At 42.5% G+C, this 22,061-nt stretch overlaps 1 protein-coding gene and 3 long non-coding RNA genes across 12 annotated transcripts in view; 3 read left to right on the top strand and 1 right to left on the bottom strand.

Moving 5' to 3' along the window:
* Positions 1–804: 804 nt before the first annotated feature.
* LOC127002218 (uncharacterized) lies at positions 805–3,293 on the top strand. Its single transcript, XR_007755887.1, has 2 exons — positions 805–1,460; positions 1,521–3,293. It is a non-coding gene; the product is annotated as an uncharacterized LOC127002218 (long non-coding RNA).
* A 523-nt stretch (positions 3,294–3,816) lies between these two features.
* LOC127002217 (uncharacterized) lies at positions 3,817–6,904 on the top strand. Its single transcript, XR_007755886.1, has 2 exons — positions 3,817–6,586; positions 6,725–6,904. It is a non-coding gene; the product is annotated as an uncharacterized LOC127002217 (long non-coding RNA).
* LOC127002211 (basement membrane-specific heparan sulfate proteoglycan core protein-like) overlaps positions 5,512–22,061 on the bottom strand; it is an 88,759-nt gene continuing 72,209 nt past the window's right edge. For 7 of the 9 annotated variants that reach the window (XM_050867931.1, XM_050867925.1, XM_050867926.1 and 4 more), the window contains 16 exons: positions 21,626–21,810; positions 21,125–21,246; positions 20,473–20,567; positions 20,059–20,244; positions 19,478–19,695; positions 18,739–18,892; positions 18,173–18,366; positions 17,668–17,832; positions 16,762–16,956; positions 15,855–16,033; positions 15,305–15,441; positions 13,273–13,473; positions 12,078–12,290; positions 11,299–11,446; positions 8,680–9,097; positions 5,512–7,291 (listed from right to left, as the gene is read on the bottom strand). In XM_050867931.1, the coding sequence (XP_050723888.1) occupies positions 8,695–9,097; positions 11,299–11,446; positions 12,078–12,290; positions 13,273–13,473; positions 15,305–15,441; positions 15,855–16,033; positions 16,762–16,956; positions 17,668–17,832; positions 18,173–18,366; positions 18,739–18,892; positions 19,478–19,695; positions 20,059–20,244; positions 20,473–20,567; positions 21,125–21,246; positions 21,626–21,810 (2,795 nt within the window). In that variant the 3' untranslated portion in view covers positions 5,512–7,291; positions 8,680–8,694. Of the gene's footprint in view, positions 7,292–8,679; positions 9,098–10,353; positions 10,483–11,298; positions 11,447–12,077; positions 12,291–13,272; positions 13,474–15,304; positions 15,442–15,854; positions 16,034–16,761; positions 16,957–17,667; positions 17,833–18,172; positions 18,367–18,738; positions 18,893–19,477; positions 19,696–20,058; positions 20,245–20,472; positions 20,568–21,124; positions 21,247–21,625; positions 21,811–22,061 lie in introns of all 9 variants that reach the window. The other 2 variants (XM_050867928.1, XM_050867930.1) reach the window with 2 other exon arrangements.
* On the top strand, positions 7,294–8,578 carry LOC127002227 (uncharacterized). Its single transcript, XR_007755898.1, has 2 exons — positions 7,294–7,400; positions 7,546–8,578. It is a non-coding gene; the product is annotated as an uncharacterized LOC127002227 (long non-coding RNA).

Genomic DNA, 22,061 nt, shown 5'->3' with positions numbered 1-22,061 from the left:
TGAAAATATAAATTATGACTTTTTCTTTCAAGTGTTTAGCCTAAATACACTCACTTTGACCTAAATTTCAATATCAAGACTTAAATTTGGCCATTTTGACAGTGTTTAGCTTGCTATGGCCCAATAGACAGGGTTGCCACATCTGCCTGCTAGCTAATTTAATATAGTATAGTATAGGCATTATATTAGCTATAGTACTTAATTACATATCATTACGTATCCTATTATGGGCATTATCTTATACTTATCTTACCACCATATCTTTCCTTCCTTCTCCATTATCTTTCCTCTTTTATCCTTCTCGTTTTTTTCCTTCCGTTTTCCTTTCTCATTTTCTCCTTTCATTCCTCTTCCTCCTCTAATATTCCTCTTTCCCGGCGTCCTTTTCATTCTTCCTCTTCCTCCTCTTGCTCATTCCTCTTTACTTATTCCTCTTAATTCCTCCAATCATTATTTCTCTACTTCCTCGTTTCCTCTTCATTCCTCTTTTGTGCCTCTCCCTCTTATTCCTCTTCCTCTTCACTTCTCTTTTCCTTCCTTTCTCCTCTTATATATTCCTCTTCTTCTCCTCCTCTCATTTCTCTGTTCTTCTCCCTCTTCCTCTTCCTCCTTTCATCTCTCTTCCTCTTATTCCTCTCCTCCTCTCATTCCTTCCTTCCTCTCCTTAATTCCTGTTCTATTCCTGTTTCTTCCCTTTTTTTCCTGGTCTTTCTACACTAACTAAAAAAATATATATTGGTAGGCCTATAGGCAAACATCGAGGTAGGTCTAGTATCATTTATTTTTCAAGACAATATTATTCTACTGTGATGCATGGACACCTTTATTATTACTATTATTATTACTCGTTAACATTACGTGGTATTATTCACATCACAACATATGTATGGCAATGGCAGCAACATAGCGGCAACATACACACACATACAGGCACATACACACACATACATTGAAACAGCACCAATAGCAACAGTAGATGAGGCTTTTGAGAAATGGTTCCTTCTTCTTCTTCTCTTTTAACGTGCGTCCTTGTGGGTCATGCTTGTTAACGTATCGGCCGAGTTCCCATTATGACCTATTTCCCAAGGCTACAGGAGTCATCAACCAGGTTTTCATGGGTGACTTTCCCGTTCAAGGCACAGAAGTCGTGTAGAACTATCACCACGATCACAAAACTGTATAAATGTCCCCAGGAACTTTTACGATCGAGAGGCTTTTCAAACTGAGACCATATTGCTTACACACTCACAAGGATTTCGTAGGAGTTTTGGGCATTTCCAGAGGTACTTTTATGATCCTGGTGGTGGTAGTTTGACCCTTCTTCTGTACTAAGGGTCACAAAACTGTCTATAGAAATCCCCAGGAAGTTCTAATAGGAGAGGCTTCTTTTCAAACTGGAACCATATTGCTTACACTCACATTTGACAAGGATTTCGCGGGAGTTTGGGGCATTTTCAGAGGTGCTTTTATGATCCTCACACTTGACAAGGATTTCGTGGGAGTTTGGGGCATTTTCAGAGGTGCTTTTATGATCCTGGTGGTAGTTTGACCTTTCTTCTGTGCTATGAATGTGAAAAAACACTCATAAAAACCCGATTAATCACCTATTCGGCCTTTGGAAATAGTTCACGTGAGAGGTGGAAGTCTGATAATGCTGACCCTCTGGTGATCTGAGGTACCGAGACATCCAAGAATACGGGCTTATGAGTCCTGATCTCCCACTCTTGACAGTCGTATACTCTTGATCTTCCCTGGTGTTCCTCCTTCCCAAATCTTCATCCACACAGCGTCTCCAGGTCTTTGGTCTTCAAGCTGGTCTCCTTCCTTCTGCCTCCACCTCTGCAGCTCCTCTGAATACATGGTCCTCCTCCTCCTCTTTCTCCTCCCTCTTGAAATGCCCGTACCACCTCCACCTCTGTCTCCTCAGCACACTCAGATCACTCCCTATGCGTTTTTCCTCCTTCATTCTTCTTCCTCATGTTGTCTAAGGACCTTCAGAGCTTTCTTTCTTTCCTTTTTTTCTATTTCTATGGGATACATTAGAATGGACAGGGACATAACGAGACTACAAGAGGCCAGACAGTCTACATATGGGAGCTTTTAACAACATTCTGAGCTTTCAATCCTCTGTTTTTCTTGTTCTTTCTGTCTTGTGGTGATGACTGCGACACATAAGAATAGATATGGACATGAGAAGACTGCAAAAGGCCACGGTCTATATATGGAAGCTCCTGAAGATAGGCTGTTCACTAATTCCCTTTTTTGTGACTATATTGGGTTTTCTTAAGGACTGAGTGGAGATTCTTGTTCCAGCTCTTTACTATATACTTATGTCATACCCTGCTACTGCTGCACACACACACATATACACACACACCAACCTACAAACTGTATTGCTTCTAAAAGTATGGTATATCTCACACACACACAAACACACACACACAGACAAACACTGATATCTTTGTTTGTTCTCATCTCAAACAAACAAACAAACAAACAACAGGATAGTAGATTTTTAAAAGTTTTGTTCCTATGCTCGTAACAAGAGAGTGAATCTAATCAACTGTTTTTACTTTATGTGCTAGTGGGCGAACCATCTTGAGAGGTTCACCCAAAGCAAGGTAGAAGAGGAGGAGGAGGAGGAGGAGGAAGGGAAGATGCTGGGGTAGGAAGGGGGGAGGGGGTCTGCCACACACCATGAAATTAATGCACTTTTGCCTTTCCTTTCCTTTTCTTGTGAAGGTGAAGGAGGAAAGAAACTTGGAGGAAGGAGGGAAGGGAGGGAGGGAGCTTGAGGAAGGAAGGGAGGCAAGGAAGGAAGGAAGGAAGGAGTGCAGGAGAAAAGGAAGAAAAGGGGAATTAAGAAGGAGGAAGATTGGGGAAGGTGAGGGAAGGGAAAGACGAAGGAAGGAAGGAAGGAGAGGAAGGGAGGGAAGGAAGAAAGGAGTGCAGGAGAAAAGAATGAAAAGAGGAATTAAGGAGGAAAGACGAAGGAAGGAAGGAAGGAGAGGAAGGGAGGGAAGGCGAAGGAAGAAATCTCAAATCCGACCCCAAAAATAAAAAAAGAAGAAAAATAAAACTCGAAAACACAAAATCTAAAAATAATAATAATAATAATAACTATGTGAATTCAGACAACTCATAAAGGGCTTCATCAGTTTATGTACATCTTACAATTTTGAATACACACATAAAAGAAAGAAAACACAAACAAACAAAGAAATAAACAACCCCAGCAAAACAATAATAATAATAATAATAATAATAATAATAATAATAATAATAATAATAATGATGATAATAATAAGAAAAAACGGAGATTTGAGAGGGAGAGAAAACGGGGAAAAAAATTGATGGACTAACTAAACTAAACCCTTGTAATGGCAGTGTTGATAGCAGAGTTAATTAAACGATTTATTGACTAATTACTGTAAAATAGGGGGAGGAGATAATAAACTTAAGGTAAAACAGCACTATTATACACCATTGTAGTTAATTAATGTAAATGTATGGGCAAGTTAATTAGGAGGAGGAGGAGGAGGAGGAGGAGGAGGAGGAGAGTAAGTTAAGGAAGCTAGGAGATAAAAAAGAAGAAAAAGGAAGAAAATAAATATAAAAAGAAGTAGGAAAGGAGGAGGAGGAGGAAGAGGAAGGAGGAAGAGGAAGAAAGAAGAGGAAGGAGGAGGAGGAGGAGGAGAAGGAAGCTGATGGAAGAAGAAAAAGAAAGAAAAAAAGGGAGAAAATAAATATACAGAAATTGAAAGAAGGAGGAAAGGAGAAAAAAAGGAGGAGGAGGAGGAGAATGCTGATGGAAGAAGAAGAAAAAGAAAGAAAAAAGGAAGAAAATAAATATAGAAAGAAAACCGAGAAGGAGAAAAGAAGAACGACTGGAGAAGAAGACAAAAAGGAGAAAGAGGAAGAGGAGGAGGAGGAAGAAGAAGAGGAAGAGGAAGAGGAAGAGGAGGAGGAGGAGGAGGAGGAAGAGGAGGTCAGTCAAATCATTCACACACTCTCTAGCACCATTGTCAGCTAAGTAAAAAAAAAAAAAAATATAGAAAAACAGAAAAAAACGGGAAAAATCGTCTTGAGATAAATAATTCAAACACAAAAGCGAGGAGGAAGCGAACAAGAAGCGGACACAAAAAATAATAAATATGTAAAGATGAATAAGTGAAATAAATCAGACAAATAAAAAGAAAGTGGAGCGATGGCAGTGGCTAGTAAGGAGGATATAATAATAATAATGAGTAAAATAAATAAGAATGGCGATAAACGAGACAAGTGCGAATAGACGTCTCGGATCTTGGACCAAAAATATAAAAATCGACATAAAACTGCGGAAAAAATTAAAATCCAAACCCAAAAACTGATATAAAAACAATGAAAATAAAAATCAGTGTCGAAATAATAATAATAATGAATAAAATAAATAAGAATGGCGATAAACGAGACGAGTGCGAACATAGACGTCTCGAATCGTGGACCAAAATGAAAAATCGCCATAAAACTGCGGAAAAATTATAAAACCCGAACCAGAAAAATGACAAAAAACAATGAAAATAATAATAATGTCTAAAAAAAAAATAATAATCATAGGCGTTACGAAGAAAGTATAAACGCGGAAACCAGCAGTGGTGGCGGCGGCGGCGGCAGCATTTAGCAACTATCATCATCAACATCAGCACCTTCATCACACACTTTATTATTATTTTTAATTTTTTTTCTTCGACCACATCAAGTCAGCCACATCAGCAACAACAACAACAGCACTAAGAACAACAACAACAACAACAGCATTGACACCACAGCTCCACTAGGCATTATAGGGCTTGGAAGGAGGAGGAGAAGGAGAAGAAGAAGAAGGAGGAGGAGGAGGAGTAGAGAAAGTAAAGTTAAACACAGGAAGCAAGCACACACACACACATACGAAGCTTGAGAGAGAGAGAGAGAGAGAGAGAGAGAGAGAGAGAGAGAGAGAGAGAGAGAGAGAGAGAGAGAGAGAGAGAGAGAGAGAGAGAGAGAGAGAGAGAGAGAGAGAGAGAGAGAGAGAGAGAGAGAGAGAGAGAGAGAGAGAGAGAGATAGAGAGTGGCTTACTTCAAACTTTTTAAATGCATTACTTTCTACTTTTCTCTCTCTCTCTCTCTCTCTCTCCCTCTCTCTCTCACACACACACACACACACACACACACTGCTGTTGCTACTGCTGCCATTGCATGCAATAAAAGAAGAGGAGGAGGAGGAGGAGGAGGAGGAGGATGTATTAGGAAGCAGGACAGCCCTATATGATGAGGAGCTTGTGTGCGTGTATGTGTGTGTGCGTATGTAAGTGTATGTACGTATGTGTGTGTGTGTGTGTGTGTGTGTGTGAATATGTATGTGTGTGTTTGTGTACCCTCAGCAACATACAAGGCACATATTTTCCCATTTAGCAACGATAGGCAGAACTGGAAGGAGGAGGAGGAAGAAGGAGGAGTAGGAGGAAGAAGAAGAAGGAGGGTAATGGAGGAGAAGGAGGAGGAGGAGGAGGAGGAGGAGGAGGAGGAGGAGGAAATATCAGTGGTGGCAGTGTCTAATTACTCTCCGTTCTCTCTCTCTTTCCGTCCTTTCATTCAAGTAGTATTTCCGAGGCAACATTGGAAGACTAGGAACAGAGTCAGTCAGTCATCGGAGCCACTAACTCAATACAGACACACAGTTAGTTTTACCAGTGGCTAGGAAGTGTGTGTTTGTGTACCAGGCGGGACCATACCCTTAAACGTACAAGGCTCCCATTACGTCTATTTCCCAAAGCTACAAGGAGGATTAACCAGGTCCTTATTGGTGATTCCCCTGTTCAAGATGCAGCAGCCGTGTTAACCTAGCGCCCAGCATCACGAAAGAGTCAATGGTAATCCTACACGTGACAGCTTCCACGAGAGGCTTTTAAAATAGGCGTAGAAGGGAGTCGATACGTTTGAGAGTATAGGTCCAGGCTGGTCTGTTTCCATGTGGTCGATTAGTTCTTTATTTTCTGCATTGGAAGACTTGTTGAGTTGATTCTTGCAGCGGCTGAGTTGAGATTGATGGGTGGTGAGTTGTAGCATTTGCGAGTGGACGTGTCTTCTCTCTCAATCTCCGTCTTCCGGTTTCTCTGCTTATTCAATACTTCTCTCTTTGTGTTCTCTATATATATGATTTTCTAGCTGTTGTATATGTATGTTCAGCTGTTCTCTATCTTCTATCTCTCTTTCTCTCTCTGTTTTCATATGTTTTCTCTGCATCCTTTCAATTTCTCTCCCTTTCTTCTCTCTCTGTACATTCAACTGCCTTCCAACTCTCTGTCTCTCCCTGTGGGCATTCATTTCTTCTCCTTCTCTCTCTCTCTGTGGATTGAAACTCTCTACTAAATGCAATGGAAGACTAGTGTAGTTAATCCTCACAGCAGCATGACTTGATGAAGGAAAGAAGGAGTTGAATGCCGACTTGAGAACATTGAAGAAAGGAGTTGATTTCTTGGTGTTTCTCATGTTATTTCCTGGATTCTGAGACATCTGTATATACTTGAGTTAGCCCTTCACGTGTTCCTTTGGCAGAAGACTCGTAGAGGTAACCCTTGTTGAAAGAGGGAGTTGGATGAAGGAAGTTGATTTCATGGTATTTCTGATGCCATTTCTTGGGTTCTCAGACGTCTGTATATACTTGAGTTAGCCCTTCAAGTGTCCCTTTGCCGGAAGACTCGTAGAGGTAACCCTTGTTGAAAGAGGGAGTTGGATGAAAGAAGTTGATTTCATGGTGTTTCTAATGCTATTTCTTGGGTTCTGAGACGTCTGTATATACTTCAGTCACCCCCTTCAAGTCCCCCTTTGCCGGAAGACTGGTAGAGAGGATCCTTGTTGATAGAGAGAGTTGGATAAAAAGAGTTGATTTCATGGTGTTTCTGATGCTATTTCTTGGGTTCTGAGACGTCTGTATATACTTCAGTCACCCCCTTCAAGTCCCCCTTTGCCGGAAGACTGGTAGAGAGGATCCTTGTTGATAGAGAGAGTTGGATAAAAAGAGTTGATTTCATGGTGTTTCTGATGCTATTTCTTGGGTTCTGAGACATCTGTATGTACTTCAGTCACCCCCTTCAAGTCCCCCTTTGCCGGAAGACTGGTCGAGTTGATCATTGCAGTGGCTGTGTTGATTGAGAGACTTGAAGATCGGAGTTGAGTGAGTCCTCTCGCTGTTGCTGTTTCCTGGGTTGCTCTGAGTGGTCGGGTATAGGTGAGTTAGCCCCTTCGTTCCCCCCTTCTCCGTCCTCCTCGTCCACTGCAAGAGGGAGGAATCGTAGTGAGTGTTCTTATGGTAAGTTAAGAATACGTAGCAATTATAGGAAGCTTTCTGCGGCAATTTACAAGTAAGTAGCGATTATGATAAGGTTTCAATGGCAAGTTAAGAATATGTAGTAATAATAGTAATTTTTTTGGGGCAAGTTTAAAGGATGTAGCAATTATATTAAATCTTTTGGGGCAAATTTAAAGCATGTAGCAATTATAGGAAGTTCTCTGTGGCAAATTAATAAGGATTCAATGGCAAGTTATGAATATGTATAAATAATAGTAAGTCTTTTGGGGCAAATTTAAAGCATGTACCAATTATAGGAAGCTCTCTTTGGGAAATTAATAAGGATTCAATGGCAAGTTATGAATATGTATAAATAATAGTAAGTCTTTTGGGGCAAATTTAAAGTATGTAGCAATTATAGGAAGTTCTCTGTGGCAAATTAATAAGGATTCAATGGCAAGTTAAGAATATGTAGAGATAATTGCAAGTCTTTTGGGGCAAATTTAAAGCATGTAGCAATTATAGGAAGCTCTCTTTGGGAAATTAATAAGGATTCAATGGCAAGTTAAGAATATGTATAAATAATAGCAAGTCTTTTGGGGCAAATTTAAAGCATGTAGCAATTATAGGAAGCTCTCTGTGGGAAATTGACACCATATCATTTGTCCATTATCAAACTACTAAAGAAATTCAGACATGTATTTTATTCAAAGGGAGGGAATGAGAGTTTTAAGTGGCAAATTGAGACTATATCATTTGTTTATCATCTATCTACTAAAGAGAGGCAGACATGTAGTTTATTAAAAGGAACTTAGGTATCTATTATTAGGGGCGTATGGGGGTAACCAGGAATAGTGGAGTTAACAGGAATTCTGAAGCCGCATAGAGGGTTACTTAGACATATTGTAGGATCAGATCTATGGTGGGTATTAGGGCAAGAGAGGAGAGGGAGAGAGAGAGGGACATATTTAACCTTACTGAAGACACGGTAGGAGATATTTTTACCTTACTGAAGAGAGAAAAAACATATAACATTAGATCTATGGTGGGTATTAGGGCAAGAGAGAGGGGGGGAGAGAGGGAGGGAGAGAGAGAGAGAGATAACCTTACTAAAGAGAGATTGAGATATTTTTACCTTTCCGAAGAGAAAAACATATAACATTAGATCTATGGTGGGTATTAGGGCAAGAGAGAGAGAGAGAGAGAGAGAGAGAGAGAGAGAGAGAGAGAGAGAGAGAGAGAGAGAGAGAGAGAGAGAGAGAGAGAGAGAGAGAGAGAGAGAGAGAGATAACCTTACCAAAGAGAGTGAGGGACATTTTTACCTTACCGAAAGGGAGAAAACTCATTACGTAAGGAGACGGGAAAACCATTACCTTGCTAGAGTAGTGTTAGTGGAATGCAAGCTGAGGGAGGATCGAGATAACAAGCACCAACTGAATCTTCTTGGTTAGTGGAGAAGAGGAGGAGGAGGAAGAGGAGGAGGATAGGGAGGAAGACGTGTCCGAGGATGCTGATAAAGAAGAGGAAGAAGACGAGGAGGAGGAGGAGAGTAAGGCATAGAAGGAGGTGGAGGAGGAGGAGGATGGAGATGAGTAATAGAGATCTTGTGGTGGTGGTGGTGGAGGTGGTGGTGGTGGAGGTGGTGAGGAGAGAAGAGAATGAGAGTGATCGTGATATTCCAAGATGATGTTTCGTGAGACTTCAGAGAGCAAAGGAGAAGAAGAGGAGGAGGAAGAGGAAGAAGAGGAGGAGGAGGGCAGCTCTACCTCCCTACGTCGTCCCTTGTGATACCTGTGAAGACGATTAATTACTATAAGATATTTTTCCCGACTTAACGGAAACTGGGCAAGGTAGAGAATATGTTAATAAAATGTACAAAAGAAGTTATTAATGTGTGCTACAAGAAGCTTTATATAGTGTAGTGTTAGTGGCTGCGGTCTCTTAACCCGGTAGCAGCAGGGATCATGTTTCTTAATGGTCCCTCCAAGCGAGAAAAATGAGAAAAAATCACCCCTCGCACAAACCATTTCATAATATATATCAGAACACTAGTGATCAGTTTATGTATCATCTATTTTTGGGGGGTTTATATCATGGCACAAATTTGGCCCCTCGCTGCTACTGGGTTAAAAGCACATAAGAGTGTGAATCAGAAGAGTATGCCAACGAAATGCAAAATCAGGTGTTAATTTGAACAACACAACAGGAAAAATAATCTGAAATAAACAAAAAAATAACAAAATGCCCAAGAAATTGAGTGTTGACAAGTATGAGAGTGATAAGAGAGGTTTCGGCACATCAAGAAGACACTGATTAGAATATCGTAGGAAGAAAAACCTCCTCCAATGACCTGCCTCCTTCCCCAAGCACTCAGTTTTCCCACGGCAGTTTGTTAGTGAGTGTCGTTCTATAAGTTAACGAAGGAAGTACGAGAGTAATGAAGAGAGGTTTCGGCATTCCAAAAAAGCACTCAGCTATCCCACAGCAGTTTGAGTAATGAGAGTGGTTTCGGCATATTAAAAAGACACTGGTCAAGATATCATAGGAAGAACACCTCCACCAATGAGCTGCCTCCTTGCCCAAGCACCCAGCTATCCCACAGCAGTTTGTTAGTGAGTGTCGTTCTATAAGTTAACGAGGGAAGTACGAGAGTAATGAGAGTGGTTTCGGCATATTAAGAAGACACTGGTTAAGATATCATAGGAAGAACACCTCCACCAATGAGCTGCCTCCTTGCCCAAGCACTCGGTTATTCCACAGCAGTTTGTTAATGGCTCGTTCTCTCGGAAAATGTGGGATATACGAGAGTAAGAGAGAGATTTTGGCAATTTCAAAAGACGCTGGTTAGAATATCGTAGTAAGAGCACCTCCACCGATGACCTGCCTTGTAACCCAAGCACTCAGTTATTCCACAGCAGTTTGTTAATGACTTGTTCTCTCGGAAAATGTGGGATATCCGAGAGTAAGCGAGAGATTTTAGCAATTTCAAAAGACGCTGGTTAGGATATCGTAGGAAGAGCACCTCCACCGATGACCCGCCTTCTTACCAAAGCGCTCAGTTATTCCACGACAGTTTGTTAGTGACTGTCGTTCTCTTTCGGTTGACAACAGTGCGTCCGCCGCGAGAGTGGTGCGTCTCCTCGAGGGTGTTGGTTACGCGGGTTGATTTTCTGCCTCTGTGTTAGGGATGGGTGGTGGAATGTTAAGGGGGGATACACTGCACGAGATGGGATTAAAGAAGGACGAAGGTGGATTATAAACACTCTAAAAGGTTTCAGTTATGCATGATCCTTCTGGCCATTATAGGAAGCAGAAGGTATAGAGGTTCCAGGCTGTCTCTGGAGGGTTTAGACAACATGAAGTATAAACGAATGGATGGAGAATAAAGAAAATAAAGAATAAACACAATAATTGACAAACATTACAAGAAAGCAACATATAAGGATAGGCCATGGAAGGTAAATGTATGTTTGAACTTAAAGCACTGATAATTTTGAACCAATGTGGAGACTTGGAATCTACATGACATACTTAACATAATCAAACGAAATCAAAACAGGCATATGCAAGTTCTAAGGACAAGAAACAAACTTAGGCAAACGTTTTGAATACAATGAACTGAATTAGAAGCCATATGTATGCATGTATAGAGTGTTGTTTATATGCGTCTTGTACACATTAAGGTATGAATAATATACAGGCAGTTAGCAATATTACAGAATTTATACACCAGTCTAATCTTGTGTATAAATATAGTTTAGTTTGGCTTCCTTGAGACGTATGAGCTCGTTAAAACCTCAAATATATCACATGGGGAAAAATCTTATTATTAACTCAGACATTAGTACATTATCATTGCTCTTATTATTGCCATCAACAGACGCAACACTTTAACTAACTTACAACAAAAATCTAATAGCAAAAATTCAAGCATAAGTAGACTATTATCACTACTAGCAACAGACGCGGCAAGGCTTCCTCTCGTAACTCACCGAGGGCAAGGCACAACATTGACCCCAGAGACGGCGCGGTCGAGGAAGCTGTCGATGGAGTGTCCGCCGATGCTGAGTTGCTGGATGCAGCCGAAGAAGCCAGTGGTGTGCGCGCCACCCGTCATGAGAGGGAAGTCTGGAACGCCGCCTGATCGGAAATGGAAAGTAATCGATAATGAATGTCTCCTTTATTCTTCAATCCTCTATCGATATATTCACGCTGACTGCTCTTCTGAACCTGCTAATTGCACCCCTCAGCCTCACTGCACTCAACTTTCGACTCCTGCTCATTCCTCCTCCTCCTCCTCATCCTCATCGTCATTTCATTTGCCGTCCGTTTTCACTCATCCTGAGCGGTTGGACGCTTTATGGCTCTCCTCCATTCTACTCTGTCTTCTGCCCAATGTTCATCCAATCCCATCAATGCCAAGTCTTCCTGTATACACCTTCTCCACGTTTTCCTAGGTCTACCAACTGGTCTCCTTCCTTCTACCTCTAATCTCTCCACAACTCCCAGCACTGTATCCTCTCCTGCCCTCTTTACATGTCCAAACCATTGGAGTCTTTCCCTTCTGAGCACTGTTTCCAGGTCCTCTACTCCACATCTGTTAGCTACATCTGCACTGGTCACCCTATCTTGCCACCTGATCCCCACCATATACCTCAGCATTCTACTCTATCCAAATCCCTTATGCAAGAGTTAACCACAATTTTCATTCTTTCATCCCTTCTGCTGGTAAACTCTGGAAAAAAATAACACAACCACAGCCTCAGCTCACCCATGTAAATATTCCCATCGGCATTGAGCATGTGCAGCTGTCCAGGGCTGTGAGTGACCTGCGGCTCCTCATTGTCGAGAGTTAACACGCCGCGCTGGCCGGTCCGCTCCACTGACAGGGTGTGGAAGTGACCATCATCCACGAGAGACTGGGATCGCAGAATGGCCGGTCCACCTCCGAGCTCGTAACTGAACTCGACGTATCCGCCCTTGACTGGTGGGAGGAAGGGAAGAGTGACGTTATAAATAATAGAGTTGTGTTATGAATTGGAAGTTTGGGAAGTTTCGTTCAGTCGGCACAACATCTGTGGTCATATGCCGGAGAGGGACAGAAGGGGAAGGAAGGAAAGTTTTGCTTAGTGGGCGCAACATCTGTGGTCATATGCCGGAGAGGGACAGAAGGGGAAGGAAGGAAAGTTTTGCTTAGTGGGCGCAACATCTGTGGTCATATGACGGAGAGAGACAGAAGGGGAAGGAAGGAAAGTTTTGTTTAGAGGGCGCAACATCTGTGGTCATATGCCAGAGAGGGACAGAAGGGGAAGGAAGGAAAGTTTTGTTTAGTGGGCGCAACATCTGTGGTCATATGCCGGAGAGGGACAGAAGGGGAAGGAAGGAAAGTTTTGTTTAGTGGGCGCAACATCTGTGGTCATATGCCGGAGAGGGACAGAAGGGGAAGGAATTATAGAAGGGAACAGACCCCAGGAGACAGGACACAACCCCCGATTAATACCTGGTACCCATTCACTGCTGGGTGGACAGGGGCGTAGGGTATCGGAAAAGCCGCCTAAATTTTTCCACTCCGCCCGGGAATATTATGAATTGGAGACGGAGGAGGAGGAAGAAAAGGAGAAGGAAGGAGAATGTGAAGCATAACACTACAAATAACAATAAAAAAACACAAACTAAAAAAAAAAGATGAAGAAAAAAAGAAGAAATGTAAATGACCACAAAAATATGTGAAAAAGAGAGAGAGAGAGAGAGAGAGAGAGAGAGAGAGAGAGAGAGAGAGAGAGAGAGACGCACACAGACAGACATAACACAACAAATAACAGCATAAAAAAACAGACAATAAAGAAAAGAAGAACAAAAGGAAGAACAAGAAAATATAAATGACCATAAAACCACCACAAGAGAGAGAGAGAGAGACACACACACACACACACAGACAGACAGACAGAAAAAACACATCAACTCACTGGCAATGCTTATGTAGTCCTGTCCCTTGCCGGTGTGCGATTCATCTTGGCCGTACCAGAAGAGGAGGCTGTTGGGTTTGCGGGTCCTGAACTCGAAGCTGATGGTCTGAGGCTCACCGGATTCTTGGGGCAGTAGAGTGCGGTTCAGCTCCACCCATGAGTTGCCGGAGAAGGCTGCAGAAGCTCCGATCCTCTTGACAACTGTGGGAGATATAACGGTCAAATCAGATCAGGTGTGGTCCCGGGATATGCCTTTGCAATGGCTCCCGGATTTTCTGTTCATTCAATGTCAATGTTCTCGTGCTTCAACTTTTAACTTTCTTCTTCAGTTTTCCCTTGACATCTTTTTTTCACTGATTTGCACTTGTGTTTTTAGTCTTCTGAACTCTTTGTCTTTCCTTTTAGAGTTTTTTCAAGATATGTAGAGTTTAATAGCTTCGTATGCCGACCAAAAGTAATCCGATCCCTTCTGCTGGGTTTAAGGAGTAAATATCTATCTAAATCAACTGTATGGGAAGTGACAGTAAGAAAGGGAGATATGTAGCCTACAGTGTTTAATAGCATGGTTAGTAGAGCAAAAGTAATCCAATCCTCTTCACTGGGTTTGTGGTTTAAATTGTGTTAAGTTTAGGGTATCTTCAAACACATGACAGCCAGCACATTATGACATAAATCAACAAAGAATGACCTCACTTTGTTGTATAGAAAGCCTCATTAGTAAGGAAGCATATATGAATTTTCTGAGTCAAGACCTATAGTAACTGTATGGGTTTTGTTAGGTTATGTTAGGTTAAGTTTAGGGTATCTTCAAACACATGACAGCCAGCACATTATGGCATAAATCAACAAAGAATGACCTCACTTTGTTGTATAGAAAGCCTCAATAGTAAGGAAGCATATATGAATTTTTTGAGTCAAGACCTATAGTAACTGTTTGGGGTTTTGTTAGGTTATGTTAGGTTAAGTTTAGGGTATCTTCAAACACATGATGGCCAGCACATTATGGTATAAATCAACAAAGAATTACCTCATTTTGTTGTATAGAAAGCTTCATTAGTAAGGAAGCATATATGAATTTTCTGAGTCAAGACCTATAGTAACTGTCTGGGTTTTGTTAGGTTATGTTAGGTTAAGTTTACGGTATCTTCAAACACATGATGGCCAGCACATTATGGTATAAATCAACAAAGAATTACCTCCTTTTGTTGTATAGAAAGCTTCATTAGTAAGGAAGCATATATGAATTTTTTGAGTCAAGACCTATAGTAACTGTTTGGGGTTTTGTTAGGTTATGTTAGGTTAAGTTTAGGGTATCTTCAAACACATGACAGCCAGCACATTATGGTATAAATCAACAAAGAATGACCTCACTTTGTTGTATAGAAAGCCTCACTAGTAAGGAAGCATATATGAATTTTCTGAGTCAAGACCTGTAGTAAATGTTTGGGGTTTTGTTATGTTATGTTAGGTTAAGTTTAGGGTATCTTCAAACACATGACAGCCAGCACATTATGGTATAAATCAACAAAGAATGACCTCACTTTGTTGTATAGAAAGCCTCATTAGTAAGGAAGCATATATGAATTTTCTGAGTCAAGACCTATAGTAACTGTTTTGGGTTTTGTAAGGTTATGTTAGGTTAAGTTTAGGGTATCTTCAAACACATGACAGCCAGCACATTATGGTATAAATCAACAAAGAATGACCTCACTTTGTTGTATAGAAAGCCTCATTAGTAAGGAAGCATATATGAATTTTCTGAGTCAAGACCTGTAGTAAATATTTGGGGTTTTGTTATGTTAGGTTAGGTTAAGTTTAGGGTATCTTCAAACACATGACAGCCAGCACATTATGATATAAATCAACAAAGAATGACCTCACTTTGTCGTATAGAAAGCCTCATTAGTAAGGAAGCATATATGAATTTTCTGAGTCAAGACCTATAGTAACCGTTTGGGTTCCCATTTACCGACCAGAAAGGGAGGATAAGCAGCTGTCAATAAACTGTCTATATAAACACTGAACTCCTTACCATGCTCGCAGTGCTGCCCAGCGAAACCAATGGGACAAAGGCAGGTGTAGACATGTCCCTGGCCCACACAGCCGCCTCCGTTCTTACAAGGCTGGATCATATTACACACGCCAGGCTTTTGCTCACAGTTGTCTCCGCTGAAAAGAAATAAAAATGGGTGAAGGTTGATATTATTGGATACTTTCGCCCCTCACATCAACTTTTTTTATTATTTTATTTACTTATTTATTTATCTATTTTTTTTTCTTTTACGTTCTGGCCTATCGCACCATTAGGCTTTCTTGGTTAAGCCTGGCGTTTGACCTGAGTACATCACAGCACAGGGGGAGTGTTTATAATGGCGCCATCTATTCTACTTCCAAAGGCTGTATAGGAGATCAACCAGGTTCTATTGACTGTGTTTTTAGGTTCATGGTACAGAAAAGGGTCAGACTACCACCAGGGTCATTAAACTACCCCTAGATGTGCCCAAAACTCATATGGGGTCTGACTATCTATGTAAACCTATGTAAAACACCTTCCCTCCCCTCTCTCTCTCCCTCTCTCTGACCTATATCCTTCGTGGCAGTGGCAGGAGTAGCCGCGGGGGGAGCCGGGGTCATCCACACACTCTGCATCGTGCTGGCAGGGGGAGCGGGAGCAGGGGGAGGCACCACCGTCACACTGACCAACATTAGCCGAGTCCAGAGGTGCCTCGTTCAGTGGTACCTTGCGGTCCATCACGGAAACCTAGGAGGAAGGTGTGTTGAGGTTAACCCCTTGACTAAAGAGAGAGAAAAAGTGTTACTGTCTGGATACAAAGGAAGGAAGCTCAAGGATATGAAGACGTAAGAAGCGACAGAAAACGTAAGAGGTTTTAAGAAGAAGAAAAAATTGTTACTGCCTAAAAGTGATAGATAGCATCAGAGGTTTAAAGAGGAAGAAAAAGAGAATTTAGAAGAAGAAAAAGAAGAAGTAGAAGAAACCCTCAAATTAACCCCTTGACTGTGGGTTTCCTACCAGAAGACATCACCAAGCTACAGGAATGGAGCAAAAAGTGGCTGCTACAATTCAGTGAAGAAAAATGTAAAGTCCTGCACCTTGGGAGGGGATATCCAGCACACCAATACCATATGGGAAACACTCCACTATCCACCACAGAGGCAGAGAAAGACCTGGGAGCGTATGTTACCAGGCTACCAGTGAAGGCTAAGTCTGTGCTAAATGCAGCGGATGGGTTAAGTAATGGATATACCCACAAGTGTGAAAATATGGACGTTTAATGAAAAATTATGCTGAAAGAAGATTAAGACAGAAAAAGTAAAATTAAACACTACAATCGGCACAAAACCAGGTAAGAAAAGGTCAAAACTAACTCACCACAGGAGGAAAAGGAAGAAAAAGCTACAGGACATGAAAACGAGGAGCAACAACACAAGACCAATACGTGAAGCGGTGACTCGTGTGAAATGACTTACCTCCGACACACAGCCTCTGAAGCCCTTAGTAACACCCACGTCGGAGGCCACCTGGATGCGGGAATGGTCAACGCCTCCAATGAACAAGGGTGTGAGGAGGTTAAGTCCCGAGTTCTTGCCTGGAGACACACCGCTCAGAACAGGTCCGTCATTCACTCTCAGGGATCCCAACTTCTCTGTCTTGTTCACTCGTACCTGTATCAAGAAAGGAGAACATTGCCTCAGTGCGCATATCCTTAACATTGGCAATACAGAAAGGTGTGTAGAGAGGGGAACGGCCTCAGTGTTCATCTCCTTAACCCCTTGACTGCGGATTTCCTACAAGAAGACGTCACCAAGCTACAGGAATGGAACAAAAAGTGGCTGCTACAATTTAATGAAGAAAAATGTAAAGTCCTGCATCTTGGGAGGGAAAATCCAGCATACCAATACCACATGGGAAACACTCCACTACCCACCACAGAGGCAGAGAAAGACCTGGAAGTGTATGTTACCAGGCTACCAGTGAAGGCAAAATCCGTGCCAATCGCAGTGGACGGGTTAACATTGGCAATACAAGGGAGTGTGTAGAGAAAGGAGTGCATGGCCTCAGTGCTCATCTCCCTAACAATGGCAATACAGATAGGTGTGTAGAGAAGGAAACAGCCTCAGCGCTCATCTCTGTCACACTGCAATAGTATAGTTGTTCTTGTGTTTGTTGTTGATGAAAATGTGATAAAAGGTAGATTTGGGGACATAGGCTATTGGTGCACATGGCCTCAGCACTCATCTCTGTAACACTGACAATATAGAAAGGCTAGTGTAGGGAGAGGAACAGTGAGAATGTTGTTGTTGTTGTTGTTTAAAATGTAACAGAGGTAGATTTTAGGCAATGACATTTTTTTTTACACTCTCTCTCTCTCTCACCTTGATCCAATCTCCCTCGGTAATCGGATCGCTCTGAATGTTCGCCGTTCCGCTGCCGGAGTTGAAGCGGAACTCAAGTCGCTTGTTGCGGATGGCGAGGGAAGTGAAGTCCCCTGACCCGCTCTCCCGCTGGGCACAGTACATCAGCACACCATCGTCCAGGGTCTAAGAAGAAGAAGAAACAACATTAAAAATACCATTAGCTTTCCAAACATAAGCTGCCTGCATGATAGAGAGAAAATCTGACTACGCACATAATGAAATAAAGACAAATATAGTCTTCCCTCAAATAGTACGGTTTCCAATAGTTCGGTTTTGGTTTTATGTGGATTTTCATAGAAGTTTTTTTTAGGATTTTTGAATTTCCTGACGAGCAGGAAATTTAAAAATCCTAAAAAGGTCTTCAATGACAATCCGTATAAAACCGAAACCGAACTATTGGAAACCGTACTATTTGAGGGACGACTCTATAAGTAAATCTGAATGAACCCCAAAGAACACGAACCTCGGGCTTGAAGTTCATGTCGACGGCAAACCTCTGCCTCGCCCATGGCCTCGGGTAGGCGATGTACGACTCGTCACCGAAGGCCGGCTCGTAGATGGCAATGTCCTGCTCGCAGCGCTCGCCGATCTTGCCGAAGGGACAGTAACACTCGAATCCGCCTGGCTTGTTGACGCAGCGACCCAATCCGCAAGCGCCTGTTGGTGGGAGGGGGGAGGAGGTTATGTTAGTCTTTGTATTAGAATCTTGTCAAACTGTCTCTCTCTCTCTCTTTTTTTTTTTTACAACAATGGAGACGGCTCAAGGGCAACAAAAAGTGGGAAAAAAAAGAAAAAAAAGGACCGCTGCTCACCGCTCCCGTATTTCTTTTCCTTATCCTTCTAGCAATGTCCATAAAGTAGTGTTCCTATGTAAGTCAATTTCCCTTTTACTTCTTACCCTCAAAGCAATCTTCTTATGTCAGCCTGTTTCCAAGTATTTCCTTACCCTTACCCTTATGGCAGAGTTCTTATACCAATGTTCCTCTATCAGTGTTACTAGGTCAGTCTACATCCCCTTTATTTCCTTACCCTGGTAGCAGGATTCGCCGGCATTTTCACAGAGGTCTCCGAGGTAGCCGGCCGGACAGAAGCACCTGTGTCCACGCTCGTTGTAGGCCTCCTGGCACACCCCGTTGTTCTGGCACGGGCTGGAGTTGCACGTCTGGCAAGCTGTGATGCCGACCTGCCGAGAGCGAGAGATCCGAATCTTAGACTGTGCTGGTTGGTGTGGAAGTGTGTGGTGTGTACGTTCTCCCTAGCCATGGTAAGGTGACTTCTGTGTCTCTATCTGCAGTGACTATATTCTCTCTTATCTTCCTTCTTATAAGCAGTACAACACACACAGACATTCTCTGGTTAGGTTAGGTGTAAAAATAAGTACATTCTCTTTATCTTTCTCTATGTATGAAACAACAAACAGAACTGAATACTGATCATGATGAGGTGCACTTTGATCCTCCTCTGACACTGCATCTCCACATAAAAGCATTCAAACCCCCTTAACCCCTTGACTGTGGATCTCCTACCAGAAGACATCACCAAGCTACAGGAATGGAACAAAAAGGGGCTGTTACAATGCAATGAAGAAAAATTTAAAGTTATGCAGCTTGGGAGGGGATATCCAGCATACCAATACCACATGGGAAACACTCCACTATCCACCACAGAGGCAGAGAAAGACCTGGGACTATACATTACCAGGCTACCAGTGAAGGCCAAATCCGTGCCAATCGCAGCGGACGGGTTAAAAGCTCATTATCCTACTCACCCGCTCGACGGCATTCAGCACAAAGGCCGTGTTGAGAGTGTTTCCGGTCACTAGGCGACTGATGCAGCCCTTGAAGCCGCTCGTCATGCCAGTTTCAGTGTGGACGTTCGCAAAGTCTGGAACGCCGCCCAAGTACAGAGGCTCCACCAGGTCCAGGCCAAGGAACCGACCCTGACTGACCCCGACCAGCGGCTCACCTCCATTCACAACCATTCGGCCTGTTGGTGGAAAGAGAGAGATTAAGAGGTTTAGAAGAGGATTAAGCGGAAATGGATGAGGATTACGAGTTTTAAAGGAGGATTAAGAGGAAATGGAAGAGGATTACAAGTTTTAAAAGAGGATTAAGGGGAGATGAAAGAGGATTACAAGTTTTAAAAGAGGATTAAGAGGAAATGGAAGAGGATTACAAGTTTTAGAAGAGGATTAAGAGGTTTACAAGAGGAGGAGGAAGAGGATTAAGAGATTTAGAAGAGGATTAAGAGGAAGAGGAGGAGGAGGAGGATTCACATATGCCTTCGACACTCACAACCAACACCAGACATTAAGAGCATGACCGTAATTTACCAAACGTTCTCTCTCACCTTCCTTCCTGTTGCGTGAGAGCTTGACGGTGTGCCACTGGTTCATCTCAAGAGGTTCGGTGCCTGTGATGGAGGCCGGACCAGCACCAATGTTGAAGCGGAACTCTGGGTAGCCGTTGACCAGTCCGAAAGCCACAAAGTCACCCTCGTCAGGCCCTGGTCGCTGGCTGTTGTAGAGGATCAGGCCTGGAAGAGGGTGATTAGGGGGTGTTATTATTATTATTATTAGTAGTAGTAGTAGTAGTAATAGTATTTTTATTATGGGGGTTTATTAAATTGCATCAAAGGAAAAGAATTAGTTACCGATATATATATGTAGAAAGGGAAAATAATGCACGAAAAACAAAAAATGCTCGCTGAAAACATAAAAAAAAAGTCCGCTGGGTCAATTCATCAACGTAAGCTTCCACTCACCATCTGGAGACTCGGGTTTGAAGGAGATCTCAATGTCGAACATGAGGTAGGCTCGTGAGAGAGTCTGCATGGACAAGTAGGAGTTTCCGCTGAACCTGAAAACCAAGAGAGAGAGAAATGTTAACGTCTGGATACAAAGGAAGGAAGGAAGATCAAATTGTGAAGATGTAGGAAGCGATAGAAAGCGTCCGAGGTCTAAAGAAGAAGAAAAAGAGAATTAGAAGAAGGAGAAGAAATTGTTACCGTCTGGATACAAAGGAAGGAAGGAAGGAAGGAAGGAAGGAAGGAAAAGCAAGGGTGTGAAGACGTAAGAAGCGATAGATAGCATCAGAGGTTTAAAGAGGAAGAAAAACAGAATTAGAAGAAGAAAAAAAGTAGAAGAAACCCTCACAAATTACCCCCTTGACTGCAGATTTCCTACCAGAAGACATCACTAAGCTACAGGAGTGAAACAAAACGTGGCTGCTACGACTCAATGAAGAAAAATGTAAAGTCTCGCACCAGCATACCAATACCACATGGGAAACACTCCACTATCCACCACAGAGGCAGAAAAAGACCTGGGAGTATATGTTGCCAGGCTACAAGTGAAACCCAAATCCGTGCCAATCGCAGCGGACGGGTTAAAACAGCGACTGGTAGCGACCCTCACCTTGGCACTACCCCTGTCACTATGAGCAGGGTGGGCAGGTCAACGCTCCTCTCCTCGTTCCTGCTCGTACACACATATATGCCAGCGTCCTCCGCCCGCACCTCTTGGATGTCCAGGACCGACTGTACGGGGAGGGAGCGGTGAAGATGAGCGTAGGTTAGTGCATGGTTGTGTATATACAGTAATAGCTAAGAAATTGCATAGGTTAGTATAGTGAATGGGAAAAATGCTGAAAATAAATGAGACTACAGGTTAACCCAGTAGCAGCGACAGGCCAAATTTGTGGCTTTACCATGTACCATCGACAGGCCAGATTTTAGCCATGATATAAACCCCCCAAAACAGATGATGCATAAACTGATCACAAATGCGTTGATATATATCATGAAACGGTTTGCGTGAGTGATAATTTTTTCTCAATTTTCTTGCTTAGAGGGGCCTTTAAGAAACATGATCCCCACAGCTACCAGGTTAACCATACAAGGTCACTCCAATACCCACATTATCGCCACGGGCACTGGCAGGCAGCTTTCCATCCTTCTTGCTCCAGGTGTAGGAGACGGGTCCAGGGAGGGACAGACTGCACTCCATGGTGACGCTCAGGCCAAGCTCAACCGATCGAGTGTTCTCCGAGCGCAGCTGCTGAGCGATCGAGTCATAGCGGTCTTCGGACTGTGAGATGATGTCTGTTGGGGATGTAGAAAGTATTGTATTAGGAGTGAGAATATGTGGTTTAGGATTTTGATGAGTTTGAAGGATATGAAATTGGATTTTGACGAATATTAGCCTATTGTGAAAGGATATCTGTTAACTCCTTGATTGCGGATTTCCTACAAGAAGACATCACCAAGCTACAGGAATGGAACAAAAAGTGGCTGCTATAATTCAATGAAGAACAATCTAAAGCCTTGCACCTTGGGAGGGGATATCCAGCACA

The sequence above is a fragment of the Eriocheir sinensis genome, chromosome 22 (assembly GCF_024679095.1).
Source record: "Eriocheir sinensis breed Jianghai 21 chromosome 22, ASM2467909v1, whole genome shotgun sequence".
Lineage (NCBI taxonomy): Eukaryota > Metazoa > Arthropoda > Malacostraca > Decapoda > Varunidae > Eriocheir > Eriocheir sinensis.
This window is presented reverse-complemented; position numbering and strand designations above follow the sequence as displayed.